This window comes from Chrysemys picta, chromosome 9 (genome assembly GCF_011386835.1).
Source record: "Chrysemys picta bellii isolate R12L10 chromosome 9, ASM1138683v2, whole genome shotgun sequence".
Lineage (NCBI taxonomy): Eukaryota > Metazoa > Chordata > Testudines > Emydidae > Chrysemys > Chrysemys picta.
The window spans coordinates 4,258,540-4,276,858 of record NC_088799.1 but is presented as its reverse complement, the minus strand read 5'-3'; the positions used below and the strand labels follow the sequence as shown (position 1 = coordinate 4,276,858).

Genomic DNA, 18,319 nt, shown 5'->3' with positions numbered 1-18,319 from the left:
CTGGCGGTGTAGAAATAAACATTGGTTTAAACAAAACATTTCTGTCCATGAGATGCCACCCATGACTTCCATAAAGAGTTTACTTGCTCTGGGGACAAATCCTTCGTTCTGTTACACCCCCACAGCTCCAGCAACTCCCAAGGAGCATTTGGTCTGCGTTGCAAAAGGAAAGGTGAAATTAAGACTTATTTGGGTAGAGTCTCATTACGGAAGAGTCAGCCTGTCTCAATTCCGTCGGAGACGAACGTGCTGACGCTTTCGAGTGGAGGCAAATTGGTACTCTAGCCTTCCATTGCTTATCTGATCTGAGGGTAAATTGAGTTTGGATCCTCTTCACGTTAGCCCTTTGCTTTCTTTCAGCGGTGAATGGCATCCAGTAATTAAAAGCAAAACAGACCTTGTCAGGCTTTTGTTGTTGTTCAGTGTTATGCTCTTTGATATACCTGGGCTGACATTTTGAGATAATGTGGTCTCGTCTTGGGACTGATGAATTCCAGTTCCCTGTTGCGCTACATTCTTTTATAGCGAGTATTCTCTGAATTATGGCTTTAAGATTGTCTGAATGACAGGACAGGAGCCAATTAGTTTCCTTATCTACACTGCTTGATTCTGCACATTCCTCTTAATGTTACTTATCGTTGGTACTTAAGGTTAGTGCCATATTCGATCAGACCATTGGCCCATCCAGTCTGACTTTCCCCACCTCCAGCAGAGGTCTGGTCCCTAATGCCTCAAGCTTCACAGAGTTACAGGTGGCCTGCCCCTTAAGGGCTGAGGGGCCTGGAGCTAGCCAGCCCTGATGGCTGCAGAGATCGTATTCCTCTAGAAGGAGCAGCGGGAACCTGTGGGGAGAAGGGGGAAGCTCTAAAGACTCCTGTAAGGAAGACCCTGAGACCAGGGGAACTTGTCCTAGCTAGGAGGATTGGGAGTAGTCACCTGCTAAGGCGGGAGGAGGAAGGCAGGGTGTCTCAGAGTGACAGACAGACTTCTGAGGGGGCACTCAAGAGGCGGCCGGCCCTGTAACAAAGCACCAGCTGACTGGTTGTAAGTTTTCACTTGCGATGTACTTGACCATTTTCCCCCGTTTAATTTTAAGTGACCAGTCCTGGAATACTGTGTTGGATTCCGGTGTCCACACTTCAGAAAAGGTTTCAGCAGAGAGCTACAAGAATACTTGAAGGTCTGGAAAGCCTGCCGTAGAGTGAGAGACTAAGGAAGCGCTCTCTGTTTTGTTTATCCAAGGGAAGTTTGAGGTGCTTTGATCGTAGTCTACAAGTACCCACACAGAGAAGAGATTTCTGATAATAGACAGTGCTTTAATTCAGCTGAAAAAGGCATAACGAGATCCAGTGGTTGGAAGGTGAAGCTAGACAAATTCAGACTAGAAACAAGGTGTACTTTTGTCAGTGAGGATAATTAACTATTGGATGAACTTACCTAGCGGTGTGGTGGATTCTCCATTATAATAAGTCAAGTCAAGTTAAACACAAGTTATGGGCTTGATGCAGAAATTAGCGGGTGAGATTTTATGGCCTGCTTTACCCAAAGTAGGGATGATCATAATGGCCTCATCTGGCCTTAGAATTGATGGAAGAAGCAGGGTTTTAGGCAGGAATTGGCTGAGGAGAAGGTAGTGGTTTGGGAAACCGGCATTGCCGAGAGGGGTTCCATGGATGGAGAACGCCATGGGAGAAGGCACAGAGTTAGGAGCCGAGAAGGAAATAATTGGAGCATTGCTGTCAGAATGGAGGGCCTGTGCATGTGTGAGAGAGGGAACCAAGATAGGAGGCCAAGGCAGTATTTTGTAGTGCACTGAATGTGAGAGCAAGGAGTTTGCACTTGATATGCTGGCCAAGGGGGAGCCCGTGGAAGGAATCGGAGGGGATAGGGTCTCGCTGTTGGGGGCGTAATTGGAGACAGAACATGGCAAGTTTGGGATGGTTTGGTTTGTTCAAGTTTGTCAGGAGGGACTTACTGAAGGGAAACTGGCTGACAAATCCGGAATGATTTTCTTGATGCAGAATTGACAGGGACGCAGCAGATGTAATCTGCAGCTTCGCTTTTCAGTCTTTCGACCCAGACGTTGACTTCAGTGGCAGCAGAAGCAGGCCCTCAATCCACGAAGTCATCCCGGGATGAGCAATAATTGTCTCAGACAGCGAGAGGCCGAGGGTGCTTGAGAGCGGTTAGTTTCCCCAGGGTGGCAGATGTGTAGTAGAGAGCCACAGGGATTCATAGCGAGTCTGATGGTGGTTCACTGAAAATGACGGTAGCCTGGAAGGAGGAACACGACGTGTTTCACTTTAGGAGTGTGTAAAGCTGCCTGGGGCGTGGCACGGACAATAACGATTGTCAGCATCCTTCCTTTCCATTTCTACCCTGTCACCCCCTCTTTGAGTTCCTTCACTGATTTCCTGTCTCCAATGTCAGATCTGCGCTCGCTGCCTTGGCTCTCCACCGCTGTCCGTCTGCCTGCATGTCTGCTCTCATGCCACTGCTCATGTTCTGCCATGCCATCCATCTTAATGCTCCTTTTGCTGCTTCCACCGTTCCGGTGCCTTGTCTCCCTCTGCCCCTGCCCCTGTAACCTCCTCTCTCTTGTCATACATGGGGCCCCCTCTCTCTCCTCCTCTTAGTGTCTCATTTCTTTCACCACTGATTTCTCTATCCCCTTGTGAAGTCCTGCACCTACCTATTATTGAGCTATTAAAAAACGTGCAGTTTGCATAAAACTAAAGCAGGCAAAAAATCACTTCTGTAACTATTACTAATTCAGTGAAGTGTTTGGAGATGCATCTGTAGGAAGCATGAATCGCTAACCTCATAGTTAGGCATTGATGCTAATCTCGGATTTTTCGGGGTGTATATTCTCACTTGCTGGGAAAAAAAATCTGATCTGGTGAGTAGGTGTGAGAAGGTCTGAGCTGAATGTAGGACTTAGTTTCATGTTCACGAGATGCGATGGTGGGCTTAATGGGCTGATCCAACTCACATTTGGTTAGGGTTATGGATTTGGTGGGGTTTACATTATCAGCATTAAGTTATAAGCCCCAGTGGTGCCATTTTTGTTTTTGGTCTCCATTGTGAAATGACTGCGTGGTTGACACCATTGGCAGGGTGTGGCAGAGTAGGATTGCGGTGCATCTACAGTGTTCACGTAGGGGCTGTACCTGGACTAGTAGAAGTTTTATAGGTCAAGATTGAGAAGCACTGAGGGAGAGGTGGGGCTGTCCGCTTATCCTGCACTGCACCTGTCCTCTTGTTGCCCATTTAACCGGTCACACTAACATGTGCATTTTAAAAAAGCAAAGTTTGGTTTTAGCTGCTGAGTCAATCATTTTCCTTTTTGTATTTTGTGAGACTTGCAACGTGAGTGGATGAATTTTGCTTGTCTTAGGGTATGTCTACACTACCCGCCGGATCGGCGGGCAGTGATCGATCCAGCGGGGATTGATTTATCGCGTCTAGTCTAGACGTGATAAATCGACCCCCGAGCCCTCTCCCGTTGACTCCTGTACTCCAGCGCCGCGAGAGGTGCAAGCACGGTCGACGGGGGAGCGGCAGCAGTCGACTCACTGCGGTGAAGACACCACGGTAAGTCGATCTAAGTACTGGAGCTGGGAAAAGGGAACTTGTGTGGGACATCTTAACTGGCATAGATCGAGAGGAGAGAAAAAAATACACAGGAGAAGATGAGCGAGGACAAAGGAGGAACAGAAAAGACTAAAAGGGAAATAATAAAAATATCAGAAAAATACTTTCGAGACTAGGAGAGCCAGGGTCACGCACAGGCTCAGAACGAGTGGCTGAGATACACCAGTGCGGTCGCTGGGTTCCCAAATTGGCCATTAATATGTTCTAGTCTTGAGGCTCATTAATTGCAAGGTTCCGTCGCTGTTTTGCTCAGCGCACTGCACTCGCTGCTGCTGAGATTGGCATTACTAATTTGGCCCTTCAGCCCATGCTACGTCGTGTTGTGAATCTCTCAGATGGCATAGGCTCCTTGGGTCATGTCACTGTGTGGGTGGGAGACGAATCAGGTGTTGTAGGAAGTAGCTTGAACAGCTTTGTGGGTACACTTGTTGCGGTGTCTGTAGTGAGATAATGCCCCCGTGTGGTGCTAGGGGGCGCTGTGCTCTGGGATGTGCCATATTCCAGATGCCATGTAAATGCTGAGCATTCCCCGCCCAGCCCAGTTGGAATTAAACTCCAGGGCACCTTCAACAGTGCACAGTGCGGTTGATTAGCCCTCCTGGCCGAGGGGCTGCTCTGCTGTCCCTTCTTTGCACGCAGGCTGTTAGCGTGCTTTGATCGCTCTGATCTGGAGATGGGGGGGATGTGGGAAGAGGAGGGGGATCATCTTCGTTTCCGTGAGAACTTGTTTCTGGTTCCGTAAACCCCGGCGCTGGGAACAGCAGGTAGCAGGATAGCGAGGAGTGGTGAGTGGGATTTCCTCTCTGGCCTCGCGGGTGGACCTGCCTTCCATTTCTTGCTTTCAGAATGATGCTGTCATCTGGTAAGATGAGACCAAGAAGCAAGGGGTGGAGGGTGGTCACCTGGTTCGCTGGGGCTCTGCCCCGGAGAGTTGTTGCTGGTGTGAATTGTGTTGTGTGCGGCATCTCAGCAGCTCCACTAGGGAGCATAACATTCAGAGTCAGTTCAGAGGCACCTGCGGCGCTACGGCTATCTTCTTTTAGAACTGCGTAGTTCCTGCCAGGTCCACAGCACTCATTGAACCAGCCGGCCTGTGATGTTTTATTTCTCCATCAGTGGTGGGTCTCCCCTTATTGGGGGCGATTTCTGTGTTGGCTGGATTAAGTTGGGTGCGAGCCCTTGGCTGGGAGGGAAACTATGGACTGAACATTTAGATCCAGGATGTGGAAAATGAGGCACACAGCAGTGAAATGGATTGGTGCAGGTCCCACAGGGGGTTTATGGTAGAGGCAGGGGTAGAACCTAGATCCCCAACTCTACCCTGTGCTTTGATCACAAGATTATCCTGGCCAACCAGTCTCTCAGTGGAATTAACTCCTCACACAGGGAGTTGTTGCTGTCTGGAATAAATAATCCATGACCGTAATAAATACAATTCTAATTGCTAAGTTAATTTTAGAAAGGCACTGGTGTGAATAGGCCGGTCCCCCTTCTATTGCCCACCACTGCAAAAACACATGTATTCTCAAATAGCAACTCCCCGAGGTTGGACTGTGCTTACAAACACAGGACAAGCCTGGGCTTCTTCCTGTGCTGTATTTTTAGGACTCCCCCCTCTATCACCTATTGCCTCTTAGGTGGACTCTGCTTTTTATGCTTCTCGGGGGAAATAGTGAGATGCAGCTGTTCTGCCTGCTGTGGTGAGTCAGCAAAGTAACTCTGCATCCCCCCGCACTCAGGGTCCTAAAGCTTGGCACACCTGGTCCCCATTATACTAATCTTTAGAAGTATATTCTGAAGAGTGAAGTCTAGATGATCAAGTTAGGACAGGCTTCAATGTGTGTCCAGGTGTATCACCATGCTGCTGAAACATTTCCTTAGAGCCATGTGCATCCATGTGCGGAATGTGAGGGGCATGTGACGGAAGTTTTCACTTCGCAGCGCCAAGAATGTGCCTGTGTCGGCAGGGCGTGGGGTACGGCAGCTGGGCTCTACAGCGGAGTCCGTGAGGAGATGTTTGGTCTCCAGCGGCGGTGGTAGATGGCAGAAGCAGCTGCCCATTTTCCTTCAGATTCCAGCTGCTGACCTTCAACAGGTGATTTGTGATGGCCACTCCTGGCTTAGGAAAACCTCTCCGTGAGAGACATTCGCATGGATTTCTGTGCGTGCGACCGCAGAGCTGTGTCAGAGTGGTGAGAGCGCTGCAGCCCTGCAGAGTTCAGTAATCATTTCTCTCTACGGGCTTGCGCACCTGGCAGCATTCACTCCCCCGCACTCCGTGGACAGTTCTCACCAATTAATACATTCATCTGCGGGAGCTAGAACTGCCCTCATGCACCAGCCCCGTCGGAATGCGATGGGAGAGCAGCTCTCTCTGCAAATCCTGCCAGAGACTCGGTTGTCTCGCCGTTCACAGCTGGAGGTGTTTTTTCACAACAGTGATCAGATAATGTTGTCCCTGGCTCTGTCGTCTTCCTGCGCGGATTCTTCCCATGCTTTCTGCTTTAGTTGATCAAAGGAAACCTCTTCACATCCAGTCTCCCGAGCCTGCTGGGGTTTTGTTGCCTGGTGGAATTCTCCTAACCTAAACAAGAGTACGTGGGGCTGAAGTGAAGGCAGGCAGTGGATGCAAAATGAATTAACCCCTTCAGTACTGAGAGAGTGGATGTCACAGGGGACTAGTAAAGGAATATGTGGCCTTTACCGCCTTGCCATTGTTCACATTCATCTTAGATAGATAATGACTAAAAGTCATTGACATCGGATGGCTGTTTGATGGCCTGTGTGGAAATGCATTGGTTGGTTTCAGTGCAGTCCCTAGTGGACGGATGTTTCTGAGTCAATTTTTTCAAAGCATCTAAATCTGGTTTTCAGAAGTGATTTAGAGACTTAGGAGCCTAAAGCCAAGAATTACATAAATAACTAGTGATTTTGTTTGCCTCAGTTTTCATGTGTCCAAGTCGAGGCCCCCGGAAGGGGCCTGATTTTCAGAGGGTGGGTGTCCAGCGCTTTCTGAAAATCAGCATGCTTGACAGTGTCTTGAGTTGGATGTCCAAAAACAGAGGCGTCCAAAATTAGTTGTTTTTGAAAATGTCGGCCTGAGAAGTTTCCTTGAAAGTCAATGGGATTGTGGCTGCTTAGGGCCTGAATGAGCTTTGAATATGGGAGTAAGGCTCTTTAAGGTGAAATTTTCAAAAGCCCCCATCAGTCTGTATGGGCACTCTTCACCATGGTATCTGAGCACCTCACTGACGCTGCGGAATGTATCCTCACAGCATCCTTGCAAAGTTAGGGCAGTTTTATCCCCATTTTACTGAGGCACGCAGAGATTTTCCAAGCCCTCCTTCACAGCAGGGAAATCATCAGCACAGTTTCATTAGTGGTCCCGCTTTGTGGCAGCCTTACTCTGGAGGCTAAGATTTGAATGGGTTGTGGAATTGGAAGCAACCATCATGCTGAGAACCCCTGTTTGAAACTCAAAAGGGAGGTGGAGCCGATTCCTCCCCCACTGTCCTGCCAGCACGCCTCTGATCATACCTTTGATCTGGGGAGGAGGCCTACCTCCAGTCCTAGAATCTATGAATCTATATGTCTATCAGGGATGGTCTAGACAGTATTTGGTCCTGCCATGCGGGCAGGGGACTGGACTCGATGACCTCTCGAGGTCCCTTCCAGTCCTAGAATCTATGAATCTACCTCTCAGAGTAAGGGGGGTGGGTGGGATTCAGCTCCATCCTAGCTCTCTTTGCTGAGAGGGCAAAGCTGCTGCCTCTGACATACTGTTGTAGGGATAAATAGGCAAATTCATATGCCAAGCCATAAAGAGAAACCTTCACACACACACACACACACAGGTTTTTGTGTATTTGTATTTTACAGGTAAATAAAAAGAAGTTCCTAGGGTTTTTTCTCCCCTCTCCCAATTTAAAAACCTAATGTGCATGGTGTTTTTTTTTCTTCTCATCCTTCCCCAGATCTGAACCATGTCCCACCCATCATGGCTGCCGCCAAAGAACACCAACGAACCCGTCGGACACGTCACTGCGAGAATGGAGACCACGCACGCTTTTGGGACCCCCAGCATCTCTGTGTCCACGCAGCAGTCGCCAAAGAAATTTGCCCCAGTTGTTGCTCCAAAGCCAAAGTACAATCCATACAAACAGCCGGGGAGTGATGGTAAGAAACCTGTGAAAAGGAGCTTGATGGCATGGGGAGTTCTCCATGCGATCGCTGCGAAATACAAGGGCGTTTCCCTGGTGAAACTGACCCCTGGGCTGTGGGCCAGCATGCCGTGTTTTCACCGCCAAGTCCTGCGCGTGTTGTGTGTGTGTCTGCCCGGGAGTGAATTTCACCCATTCTATAGATCTGATTTAGGGGAATTACCCCTTATGCTATATGCTCATGAGTTACTCTAGATTACCGATACCTTCTTTGAGGTTACCTGGTTACAGAGCAGTTCAAATGAAAATCTTGGGGTAGCTTTGGAGCGTGTGCCTTCCAGCTATCCTCACGTTATTTAAAAACAAAAAAAAATCATTTTGGGCCCCCTCTTATTTTCTTAACAGTTGATGCCGACATTCACTTTCTAAGGCCATTCCTTTCAAGGTGTTCATGCATTTGGTGTGTAACCACTTGGGCTGATCCAAAGACGACGTGCTCCAGAAGAAATTGCAGTGTCTGGGGGACGGTTAGGGCTTGTGCGCTAGCTCCGTGGGAAGTACCAGGCAAAGTACTAGGTCTGGGGATGTGGCAGGATGATAGGGCAAGTTGTTGGCAGAACTGCTGTCCAACCAGTTGGATGAATTCAGGATTACGGCTCCTCCAGTACCCCAAATTCTTAAGAATTAATATTTTAAATGAATAATTATTTATTTGGATATTCATATGACTGTTGCAACAGCATCTGGACACGTTATAGAATCATAGAATATCAGGGTTGGAAGACCTCAGGAGGTCATCTAGTCCAACCCCCTGCTCAAAGCAGGAGTGATTCCCAGACAGATTTTTGCCCCAGATCTGTAAATGGCCCCCTCAAGGATTGAACTCACAACCCTGGGTTTAGCAGGCCAATGCTCAAACCACTAAGCTATCCCTCCGTCCCTCCCCCCCTTAATTATATAATTAAAACAAAACCTGAACTCACATGGCCTAACAGGACATAACAACAACCACAGATACTTTGGCACTCCTCCACCTACCACTTTATAAACACCCTACGTTTAACACACTCTATCAGATACTTGGCCCACATGCTGAATCGTGATGCTCTGAAGCTTGGTGTCTTGTAGACCCAACCAGCAGAACGCGGAAGTTCCAAAATGAGGGACACTCAACTGAGAGATCCTCCGGGGCTCAGCCCCTGTCACTTGTCAGATGAAGCTCCTCCAAACTTCTGAATTGGTCAAGGAGGGTCAGTGGCAAGACTTCCATTGATCGTAATAGAGAGATAAGGTGGGGGAGGTGATATCTTTTATTGGACCAACTTCTGTTGCTGAAAGAGACAGGCTTCTGAGATGCACAAAGCTCTTCTTCAGGTCGTCTTGGTTGTAATTTGTGAGAGATGGGACTCCAGCAGGTTGAAAAATGCGAGGGGTTTTTCCTGTACATTTTTTCAATTCTATGTGGGAAAACCACAAAAGGAAACAAAAATTTCATTTTGATTTGGTTTTTCAAAACTGGAAAAATTCAGTTTTTAATTTCCGGGTTTTGCATTTTCTGGATCCCCTTTCCTTTCTGTCTTCCTCAGAGTGCAATCAAATGAATCATGTCTTGGAGGGAGAGGGGGATGGTTCATGAGTCAGTTTTTCCCTCCCCCCCCCCCCCGGCGTAAGTTTTCTAAATTTCTCCAGTTTGGGAAAAGTTATGGAGCAGCTAAAGAAAAACAAAAAAACCCAAACAAACAAATAAAAAATGAAGCTCGGAAGCTCTGCCACTCTGGACTTTTCAAAAACATCCCTAACTTTTGAAAAGTTGGAACAGCAGAGTTTTGACACTCTAGCTTTTCAAAAGTTGGAGAAGTTTTTAAAGGTTGCAAAGTAGAAAAGGAAAACTAAAAAAGAGAGTGTAAAAAGTGAAAAAGGATCCCTCAAACGGTAGACTTCACTCATTCTGTTGCATCCATTGACAAGACATGGGTGAGAGAGAGAGAGGGAAAAACATCAAGTGAGAAGAAGTTTTCCACTGGAGTTGCTGGGGAAGTGGGTGATTGGATGGGAGAGAGATATTATCTTCTTCTCTCATGTCTTTTGTACCATGTGGCTCTTGGGTTTTGGGGAGGGAGGAACTGATAAGGGGAGGGAAGCTTCCTGTGATTAACGCTCAGATCTGAGACATGTGGCATGACTCTTTCCCTGTGGAATACCACTTCTCTTTGGACCCGGTCCTGCCCAGGGTGAAACTCGCAAGGCAGTCCCATTGAAGCCACTGAGATGAGTGTACACAGCACCTTGTAGGAGACACTCAGCATTTCTCAGCATTGGGACGACGTCTCGTCTTGGAGATCACATGGTCATTCGAGGAGCCCGGAAGGCTAATGGTGCTGAGGAAGAGCTATTCAGGGATGTGGTGTGATACACAGCTTGCTGAAGTCCTGCCAACAGCCAGCCCGTCCAAACCCATTAGCTCAACTGTATCTGAATTTAAGAAGGCTAGACTTCTGGGATCCAGGAGAGAAGGCGGGGCCATTACAGAATATTTAGCCCATAATGCTTCATTCCCTTTTTATTGCTCCATTGTCTCAGCAATGCTCCCTAACTGTTTCCTCAATGACCTTGATTTGTTTTTGTTGCAACAATCTAGCCTGGGAGGCACTGGGGACGCCTGATGGCTGCCTGTGCAAAGAAGCCCGCCCAGTTACCTTGTCTGAATTTGTTCTTCCATTCCCATATACGCCTCTTTCTCCTTAGCTGTGAAACTGGAAACTCGAGAGCTGCACTTCCCGTTTGGACTCTGGTATATTAAGTCTCTCACTCCCTGCCCCCAAATAACTTCACAGGGGTGTTTAATTTTCTTAAGGCTTGAGAAGAAGTGCAGTTTACAAAGTCATTCTGCTAAAGGTGACTGGAAGCAAAGGGATCTAGCGCAAGTGGAAGATTGCAGAACCGTGTCCTAAGGCTGTAGTGGTACAGACGTAGCTGCACAAATCATGCCCTCGCACAGCAGCTGCTGCCAGATCCGTGTCATTAAAATCAATTGCCCATTTAAAAGCGGCTGCAGGGGCATTATCAGCACATGCTCTTTACTAGTTTCTCCAGATTGTCGCTTGTAGCATTGGGGAAGCCACGTCCTCGGGGCGAACATCTCTTTTAAGATGTGTCACTTGTACAGCCTGGACCTTTTTCCGCTGATCGGCCTGTGTTTTTCTTGAGTGAATTGAAAGTGCTGATGAAAGTTGCCGGAGTAAAGCCCTGGGGCCCAAAGGCCTCTCTGCAGGACATGGAAAGTGGCCGTGACATGACACCATGTTGCCTTCCAATCAAACCTTTGGCCCCTCCACTTGCACTTGGATACTTTTTGTTGACATTTAGTGTTCTATCCTCTTTCGATTACACGGTGCTTCCCGACCTGAGCTCTGCCTTTCCCTCATACCCAACTCTCCTGCCCCCAGTTACAAAAAGTGGGGGTGTCAGGGGAAGCTATTAAAATATATTAGGCAGAAATAGATAGAATTTTAAAATGATCTATAAACAATGATTAAAAAGGGAAACAAAAGCTAAACAAAAAAAGTAGAATGAGCCTGTTTTAAAAATACCATTGTAATGTTTTAGACTATGTAAGGGGGTCGTTGTAACACTCTGCCTTCCCTGGGGCAGGTTATGATACTGTCTCGTTGTGTCTTGTTTTAAACTAGATTTGTTAGCTCATTGGGACAGAGACAGGGGGGCACTGACCCTACCTGGTGCCTCTGAGTACCATTAGAAACAGAAGAATAGACAAGACCACAGTTCTGATTCCTGGGCTTGTTCCATTTCTGCTGCGTAGCAGAGGCCGCATGCTGTTGTGTTTCTATAGGGCCTACAAACACCGGGCCAGATTTTCAAGTAATAAACCGCCACAATATGGGCCAGATTTTCAAAGGTGTCCAGCTCCAGCTTTCCCTATCGTGACGCTTACGGCCTGATTTCCAAAAGGGGCAAAAGCCAAAGTACTGAGCGCTTTTGTTTTGATGCCTAACTGGGAGCTGAGTTCTTTGGAAAACCTGGCCCTCAGTAGCTATTGGGTATTTGTGCTGTTGTGTTTAGTTTCTCAGAGGAGGAGTGACAGCTGTTACAGATGTAGGTCAGGACTTTTCTTGTTCGATGTTACCTGTTCTAAGGTCTGGAAAACATGAGCAGAAGTCACTGCATCACGGCATGTTCGATTTGGTACTGCTTCCCCCATGCACTAGTGTCTCCAACTGGCCTTTTTCTTCGTTCTGTGCAGCACATCCGTGCACTGTTTAAAGCAGGATCTTAGCAGAAAGGCTCAGTGATCGTCAGACTTTCTTTAATGGAACCAACTTCTGAGTGTTCCTTTTCTTTTCGCCACTTGAGCTTTTCTTCACCCTTGTTGCCCAGGTTAGTCTGCAGATCCGACTAGCTGCCATTGTTGTTGTTGTCTTGTTGCTACTTTTATCCCTGTTTTTATGCTCTGGCTACATGGCACTTAATGAATCCTCAAGAGGTTGCTGAGGTACAAGTCTACACGCAAGGGCATTGTGGAAGAGGAGCCTTATTGACCCAAGGCAGGAAGAAGATGAAGCGAGCGTGTGGGAGGCAGGAGCCAAGACTCAAGTCTGCTGCATCGTAGTGATCGGTCACATAGCAGAATTATCTGAACTGAGGACATTTACCAAGCAAATAAAATCCCGCTGGTGTTAACAGGAGTGGGAGCCGTAGCATGGGCAGTGTTCATGCGGTCAGACCTGCTTCCCCAGTGTGTGCATTAGACATGCCAAAAGCTGCAGTGGTCCCAACCGGGGCTAACACCCGGTCAGGTGAACTGATGGCTGTTTCTTTTCATAAATTTCCCCAGCTTAGACCAGTGCCTGCTGTCTGCCCATATATATTGTCCAGATCACATGTTCCTGTGTCCTTATAGCTGTTGATTATGGTTCTTTACCTAAATGTCTTCCGTGAAAACTATGGGGGAGTGGGTTGAATTTTCTTCTTCTTAACTGTATCCAGGAACACACCATAAATCATTTTCCCGGATACCTTATTACACCGTGTTCTCATTTCACTTTATAAGATTCTGTAGCAGTGCCTGGCATTTTAATAAGCTCAGCCCTAGGGCATACACATTCTTGTTCCGAGTGGGCCTGATCCTGAGAGCTGTGAGTATTGAAGTCAATGAGAGCTGCGTGGGTGGGCTCTTTTTCCTGTGCCACTCATATTCTGTGAATTGTTCCACACCACAGTCCTCTGGTTCCAGCTCTTTGCTCAGAAACAGAGGGCTCCATCAGGCCCCATCTATAATAAATTTCTCTCTGTCTTTATAGACAAAATTCTGCCCAGAATAACATGTGCTTTTAGGAGAAAAATGACTTAATCCTGCTTTCATTGACGTCAGAGGCATAACCCCCTCGGACTTCAATAGGAACAGGTCTAAATATACTCAGTCCGCTCCCTGGTTTTACGTGCAATACTATGTGTGTAACATAACAGCCATCAGGGAAAGGGGACTCACTGCGTTTGTGTTGAAAGAAGAGCACCGGCAATAGATCTCAAGGATAGAAAGGATTAAAGAATATCTTCCTCCTGCTGTGTCGCAGTCATGGTCTCATTCCTTTCGCTGTTCTGTAATCAGCGCTGCGGTCTCTGCTCCAGTTTCAGTACAGAACAGAGACTTGGGGTGACTTTAAATTACCTCACAAATACTGCTATGTGCCCTTTCCTTCCCTCACCGTTTTGCAGGTAGAGAATTGAGGCACAGAGAGATTACGTGACGTGCCTCAAGAAATCCATGGCTGAGCAGGATTTCAAAATAAAATGAAAGCTCAAATTCTCATGACTCCAGAGGCTGGGAAAAAAGACCAAATATCACAGGACTCCTGATAAAATCCCAGGACTTGGCAACACTCTACAAATGCAAATCTAGCAGAACTCATGGGGTTCTGGCAGTTTGCCTATGTAGCCCCTCTGTGTTGCAGTTTCCTCCTCTCTGTTACGGAGGGTAGATGTGCAAAAGCGTAACAGGTCAGACAGTTGTGGTGCCCTCAGAATGTAGGGTTTATTCCCTGGACCTCCAAATTAGAGATGAGTACCCCTCCCCCAGTGTACAATCCAGGGCCATGTTTTCTCTGTCAGAGGCACTGTGGACTCGCTTCACAACATTTGCTACCTTTGCTCATGGCAGTGCATCACTGGAAATGTTATGATCACTGCTGTCGATGTCTTTTCCTCTTATATTGGCACCCTGGGTGAATATAATACCGGCAAGAGCGGGAGCAGTTAATAGAAACTAAATGAAGGGACGAGAACCAAAGAAGATCTTTCTTTCTTTCTTTCTTTCTTTCTTTCTTTCTTTCTTTCTTTCTTTCTTTCTTTCTTTCTTTCTTTCTAGCTGTTCTTTTGGGTGACACTTTTGGAGTCAGTACTGACAGGAGGACTATGTGCAATTTTTTGCTCATCCCCTTCCATTTAACTTTTTTTTTTTTTTTTTGCCCAGGGGAGAGGGTACGTTTGTTACTTGTGAGAAGAACCTCAATACCATGCTGGCTTCAAGCCAGAGATAGCGGGTGCTGTGTCTGTGAAAGCTTCATCCCTGCTGCCACTGGTCCACTTGCTCTGGACCTGCAGCACGCTCCCTGTGTTCTGGCGCATGGAGACTCTTGAGTAGAGACTGCTAATTTTGTTGTGTGTCTGCTAGGGACTAGGAATGTGAACGGTCAGGCTCCCTTTTACTTGTACCCAAAGAAACGTATTGAATCTTGTGTGCAAGAGCTACTGTCAGCATCTCTGTCTAATTTTCAAAGCCCGTGTATGGGTTTACTGGAGTATATGGTTCCACCTACCCCTCTGATATTGGCAGCTCATAGAAGCTAAACTGGGCATGCGTCTGTTCTAGACTTGGCTGGGACGCTGAAAAGGAAAAATCCAGGGTGGTATTGGTGATCCACTAGGTTCTACTCAGCTCTGTGTGTTTGATTTGAACCGTACGTCAGCATGGGGACAGGTTATAGATTTTAGATGTAATAGATTATAAATCCAGAAGGGACCACTGTCATCATCTAGTGTGACAGGGGAAGCTCCGCTGATGCTGGTGCTGTCTTTTGCATGAGACATAAATAGGAATTCCTAATCAGCTGTGCTATCGCTTTGCAAGAGCAGGAGTGTTTCCCATCATATCCTGTCCATTCTGCCTCCCTAGAATTCCCTAGTTTCAAACCAGGTATGGTATTCTTTCCTTCCTGCCTCAAACTGTTGTGAAGTATTATAAGCTGTTAAAACAGCTGCTGTGTTTCACCCCAGAGGGGGCAGCCTCTCAGTGATGAAACTGATGAATCTATTTTGGGCCAGCGCCTGTAAGATGCTGAGCACTTGTCACTCCCATCATGCTCTCAGCTTCTTCCAGGATTGGGTCCATGATCTGTAAAATACTTCAGGCTCATATGGATGGAAAAATAGAATTGTGAGATATTATTACTGCTCTTGCTGATGCTAATCACACCCTGCTAACGTATTTCATTCTCACTGCACTTAAGCAAACCCCCAAATTAGCTCTTGCCTTTTCAAGTGTGTAAGCCTTTCTAAAAGGAATTGTGTTATGGAAGAAATATTAACTCTTTATCCATGTAGTTCTGCTAACGAATGAAGCAAACTGAACAAATGCAACCTCTTCATGTATTAGTCACTGTCAAAGCTGCATCATCCAGGGACTATTGCAAAATAAAGCCCACAAAATTAACAATGATTCAAACCTCCAGTTCCCTTTGCGGCGGCGGCTCTGCCACCATCTGCATTCGAGTTTTTAAAAAAGCTGGAGTAATCATCAAGAAGTGGTGGTTGAAGGGGAGGGGCAGGAGGTTTCCTCACAGGGGGCTAGTACAGCAACCCCTCCGGAAGTCTCCATTGATTTTTCTCTAATAACATCCTCTTCCCTATCGGTTGAGAACCAAATGAAACCATTTGGTGATTAGTGGTTGTTCTCACTTACACAGCAGTGGTTTTAATTCAGTCTTTAGTAACTGGAGCTATACTGGGTAAGCCTGAGGCCAGATTCTGGTGCCCTTCCTCATATGGAGTGGCACCGTTGCCATGAGGCCTGTAAAAACCTTGACAACAGGTAGGCTGCTGATGTGTTGAGGCCCCTGTCTCTCATGCTGAGTAGTGTCGTCTCGTCGTTCTCTATTGCTCCACCTATTGTCTTTTGTCCTATACCTAGATTGTCAACTCTTTGGGGAGGGACTGTCTTTTTATTCTGTGTTTGTACAGCCCCTAGCGCAGTGGGGTTCTGGTCCTTGAATGTGGCTCCTGGAAATAAAAACCCTACTCCCTAAGTAGTTCCATTGGTCTCCTTGTGGTGATATCAGAGTAAGATATTCAGTGTGAGTGATGGGATCAGCATCTGGCCATTAGATCAAGATAAATGGGTAGATCTAATGCATTTGCTTTGCTTTCAGGTTGAAATGTTCTCCTTTGAAATATCGCCGTGGGTAATGGTATTGGGTACGATGAGACATCCAACGGGTGCATAAAAACTACTACAGAACCAATATACTTATCTCTAGTTCACAAAATGTCAAGTCAAGCAACCTGATTTTATTAATGATTTTTATTACGTTCTGTTAGAATTACAAATAGGAAACTTCCCGAGGCTTTGGGATACATAGCCACTTACTTGGGAGCTACTTGAATTAATATCTAGCCTTGTTTTTCACTTTGGTGAACAGAATTGCACTTTTCTTTGTTTGGTTTAATAAAGCCAGCGTTATATTCTTTGACAGGTAGACTTTTTCCAAGCTGCGTTGTCTCTTTTCTCATGTCTGTCTGTCTCTGTTTTCTTTCAAGATGCTATATTTAATTTTTCCACATCATTATTTCGGGCTTTGAATAGTGATTCATCTATGCAGTGGCCTGTTCCGTGAACCACAATAGTTTGGGTAGAAAAAAGAAAGGAGGAGGTTGGTTTGGGGGGGATGGGATGATCTGACACACTCTGGAATGGAAACAAGCCATCTTTTTATAACTCCAATTGCAAACATCTGGCATTTATTATATTCAATCTACTTTTAAAAAGATAAAGTTTGCTCTCCACATTTATAAAGGCTATTGTGCCTAATGGAGGCAAAAGAGCAACATGAAAGCTGAAATAGCTTTAATTCCAGCAGGCAGCACTTGTCCCCTTTGTTTTTAATCTAAAAGATTGAATACATTGCGAGTAAGTTAAAGAATAGCAATTGTTATGTGACAATTAACAAGCAAGTACAACTTCCTTTGTTTTTTCCCTTCTTCACTAAATGCACCTTTGTAAGCCCTGTAAATGAACTGTTATAATAAAAGATAATATAGAGAGTTTCCTTTCCCTGCCTAAAGCTTTTTGACATTGCCAAAGAGTACGGTAAGTCAGGGCAACCAGTAAAAGTCTATTGGGTTATGTTATAGTTGGTCTAATAAAGGTTAGAAGAATGCATGAGCAGCTTTTGAAACCTCAAAAGCAGTATTTGTGGCCCAAGAAAAGGCCTTTTTGCATTACAAATTGGACTAAAGAGATCAGGCCTGAAGTGTTCTCTGAAAGGAAGTACGTTGAGGGGGACTGGGTAGGTAGCTCAGAGGTCTGTTAATGGGATACAGAAGGGTTTGGGTCTAGCCCACATTGAGTGTGGCTGAGTTGTTAGCCTGAAATGACTATTAAGTGGCCTGTGTGGAATGAACTCTGGGCTCAGGACAGTTCCTAATAAACAGATGTCCCCGTGTCAAACTCCACTGCCACGCTCTTCTTTAATTGGCATCTGTGTTGGAAGGGCTCAGCAAGGGGCTCTGCTTTGAGTGGGCCATAGAGATTCACCCATACAGTTGGGGTGTCGGTTTGCACAGCTGAGCATTGGAGAGGCCACCGGGCCAAAAGCCAAAGGGTGAGCTAAAGAGGGAGAGGTCTGCTCAGTTCACTGCAGTAGGTCTAAGCCTAGATGAGAGCCACTTGAGTATAGATCAACTTCTCAGCAGCAGAGGTGAAATCCTGACCCCTCCCCCTTGAAATTAGTGGGAGTCTTGCCACTGATTTCTCCTGGTCTCTGCTGGCACCGTGGGTGTAGCGGCTAATCCCAAAGTCTATTCTCAGATCGTGCTGACTGGAGAGTATTACAATACCCTCCGTGACTATTTGGAGGGTGTTTAATTTTTTTTTGAGAGAAGGAAAGAGTGGAGAGGTGACTACAAAGGGTGTAACTAAGTGTAACAAGGTCAGAGTAACAAAAGAAGAAGCAGGCTGAATATCCGGAAGAGTTCCCTAGCAGTGAGAACCATTACATAGCAGAGTAGGATTTATTAATGGGGATACTCTATATCCTAGTAAAGAGGAGAGGCTAGACATGGATAAAGTACAGGTAGGAACTGAAGAGAAACAGTCCAACGGAAGAGTCCCATTCAGTTACATCACATAAAGGCAGACAACTAAATACTGACAGATTTTATAAATGCTTATATACAAAGGCAAGGAGTCTAAATACTAAGATGGGTGAACTTGT

The 18,319-nt window shown here is 46.4% G+C and overlaps 1 protein-coding gene across 19 annotated transcripts in view; it reads left to right on the top strand.

Annotated features, from left to right (window-relative positions):
* LPP (LIM domain containing preferred translocation partner in lipoma) overlaps positions 1–18,319 on the top strand; it is a 438,751-nt gene that overhangs the window by 167,618 nt on the left and 252,814 nt on the right. For all 19 annotated transcript variants that reach the window (XR_010590535.1, XM_065557534.1, XM_065557541.1 and 16 more), the window contains one exon: positions 7,629–7,830. Coding sequence is in view for 18 of the 19 variants with exons in the window: in XM_065557534.1 (XP_065413606.1) it covers positions 7,638–7,830 (193 nt within the window). In the remaining variant the exon portion in view is untranslated. The remainder of the gene's footprint in view (positions 1–7,628; positions 7,831–18,319) is intronic.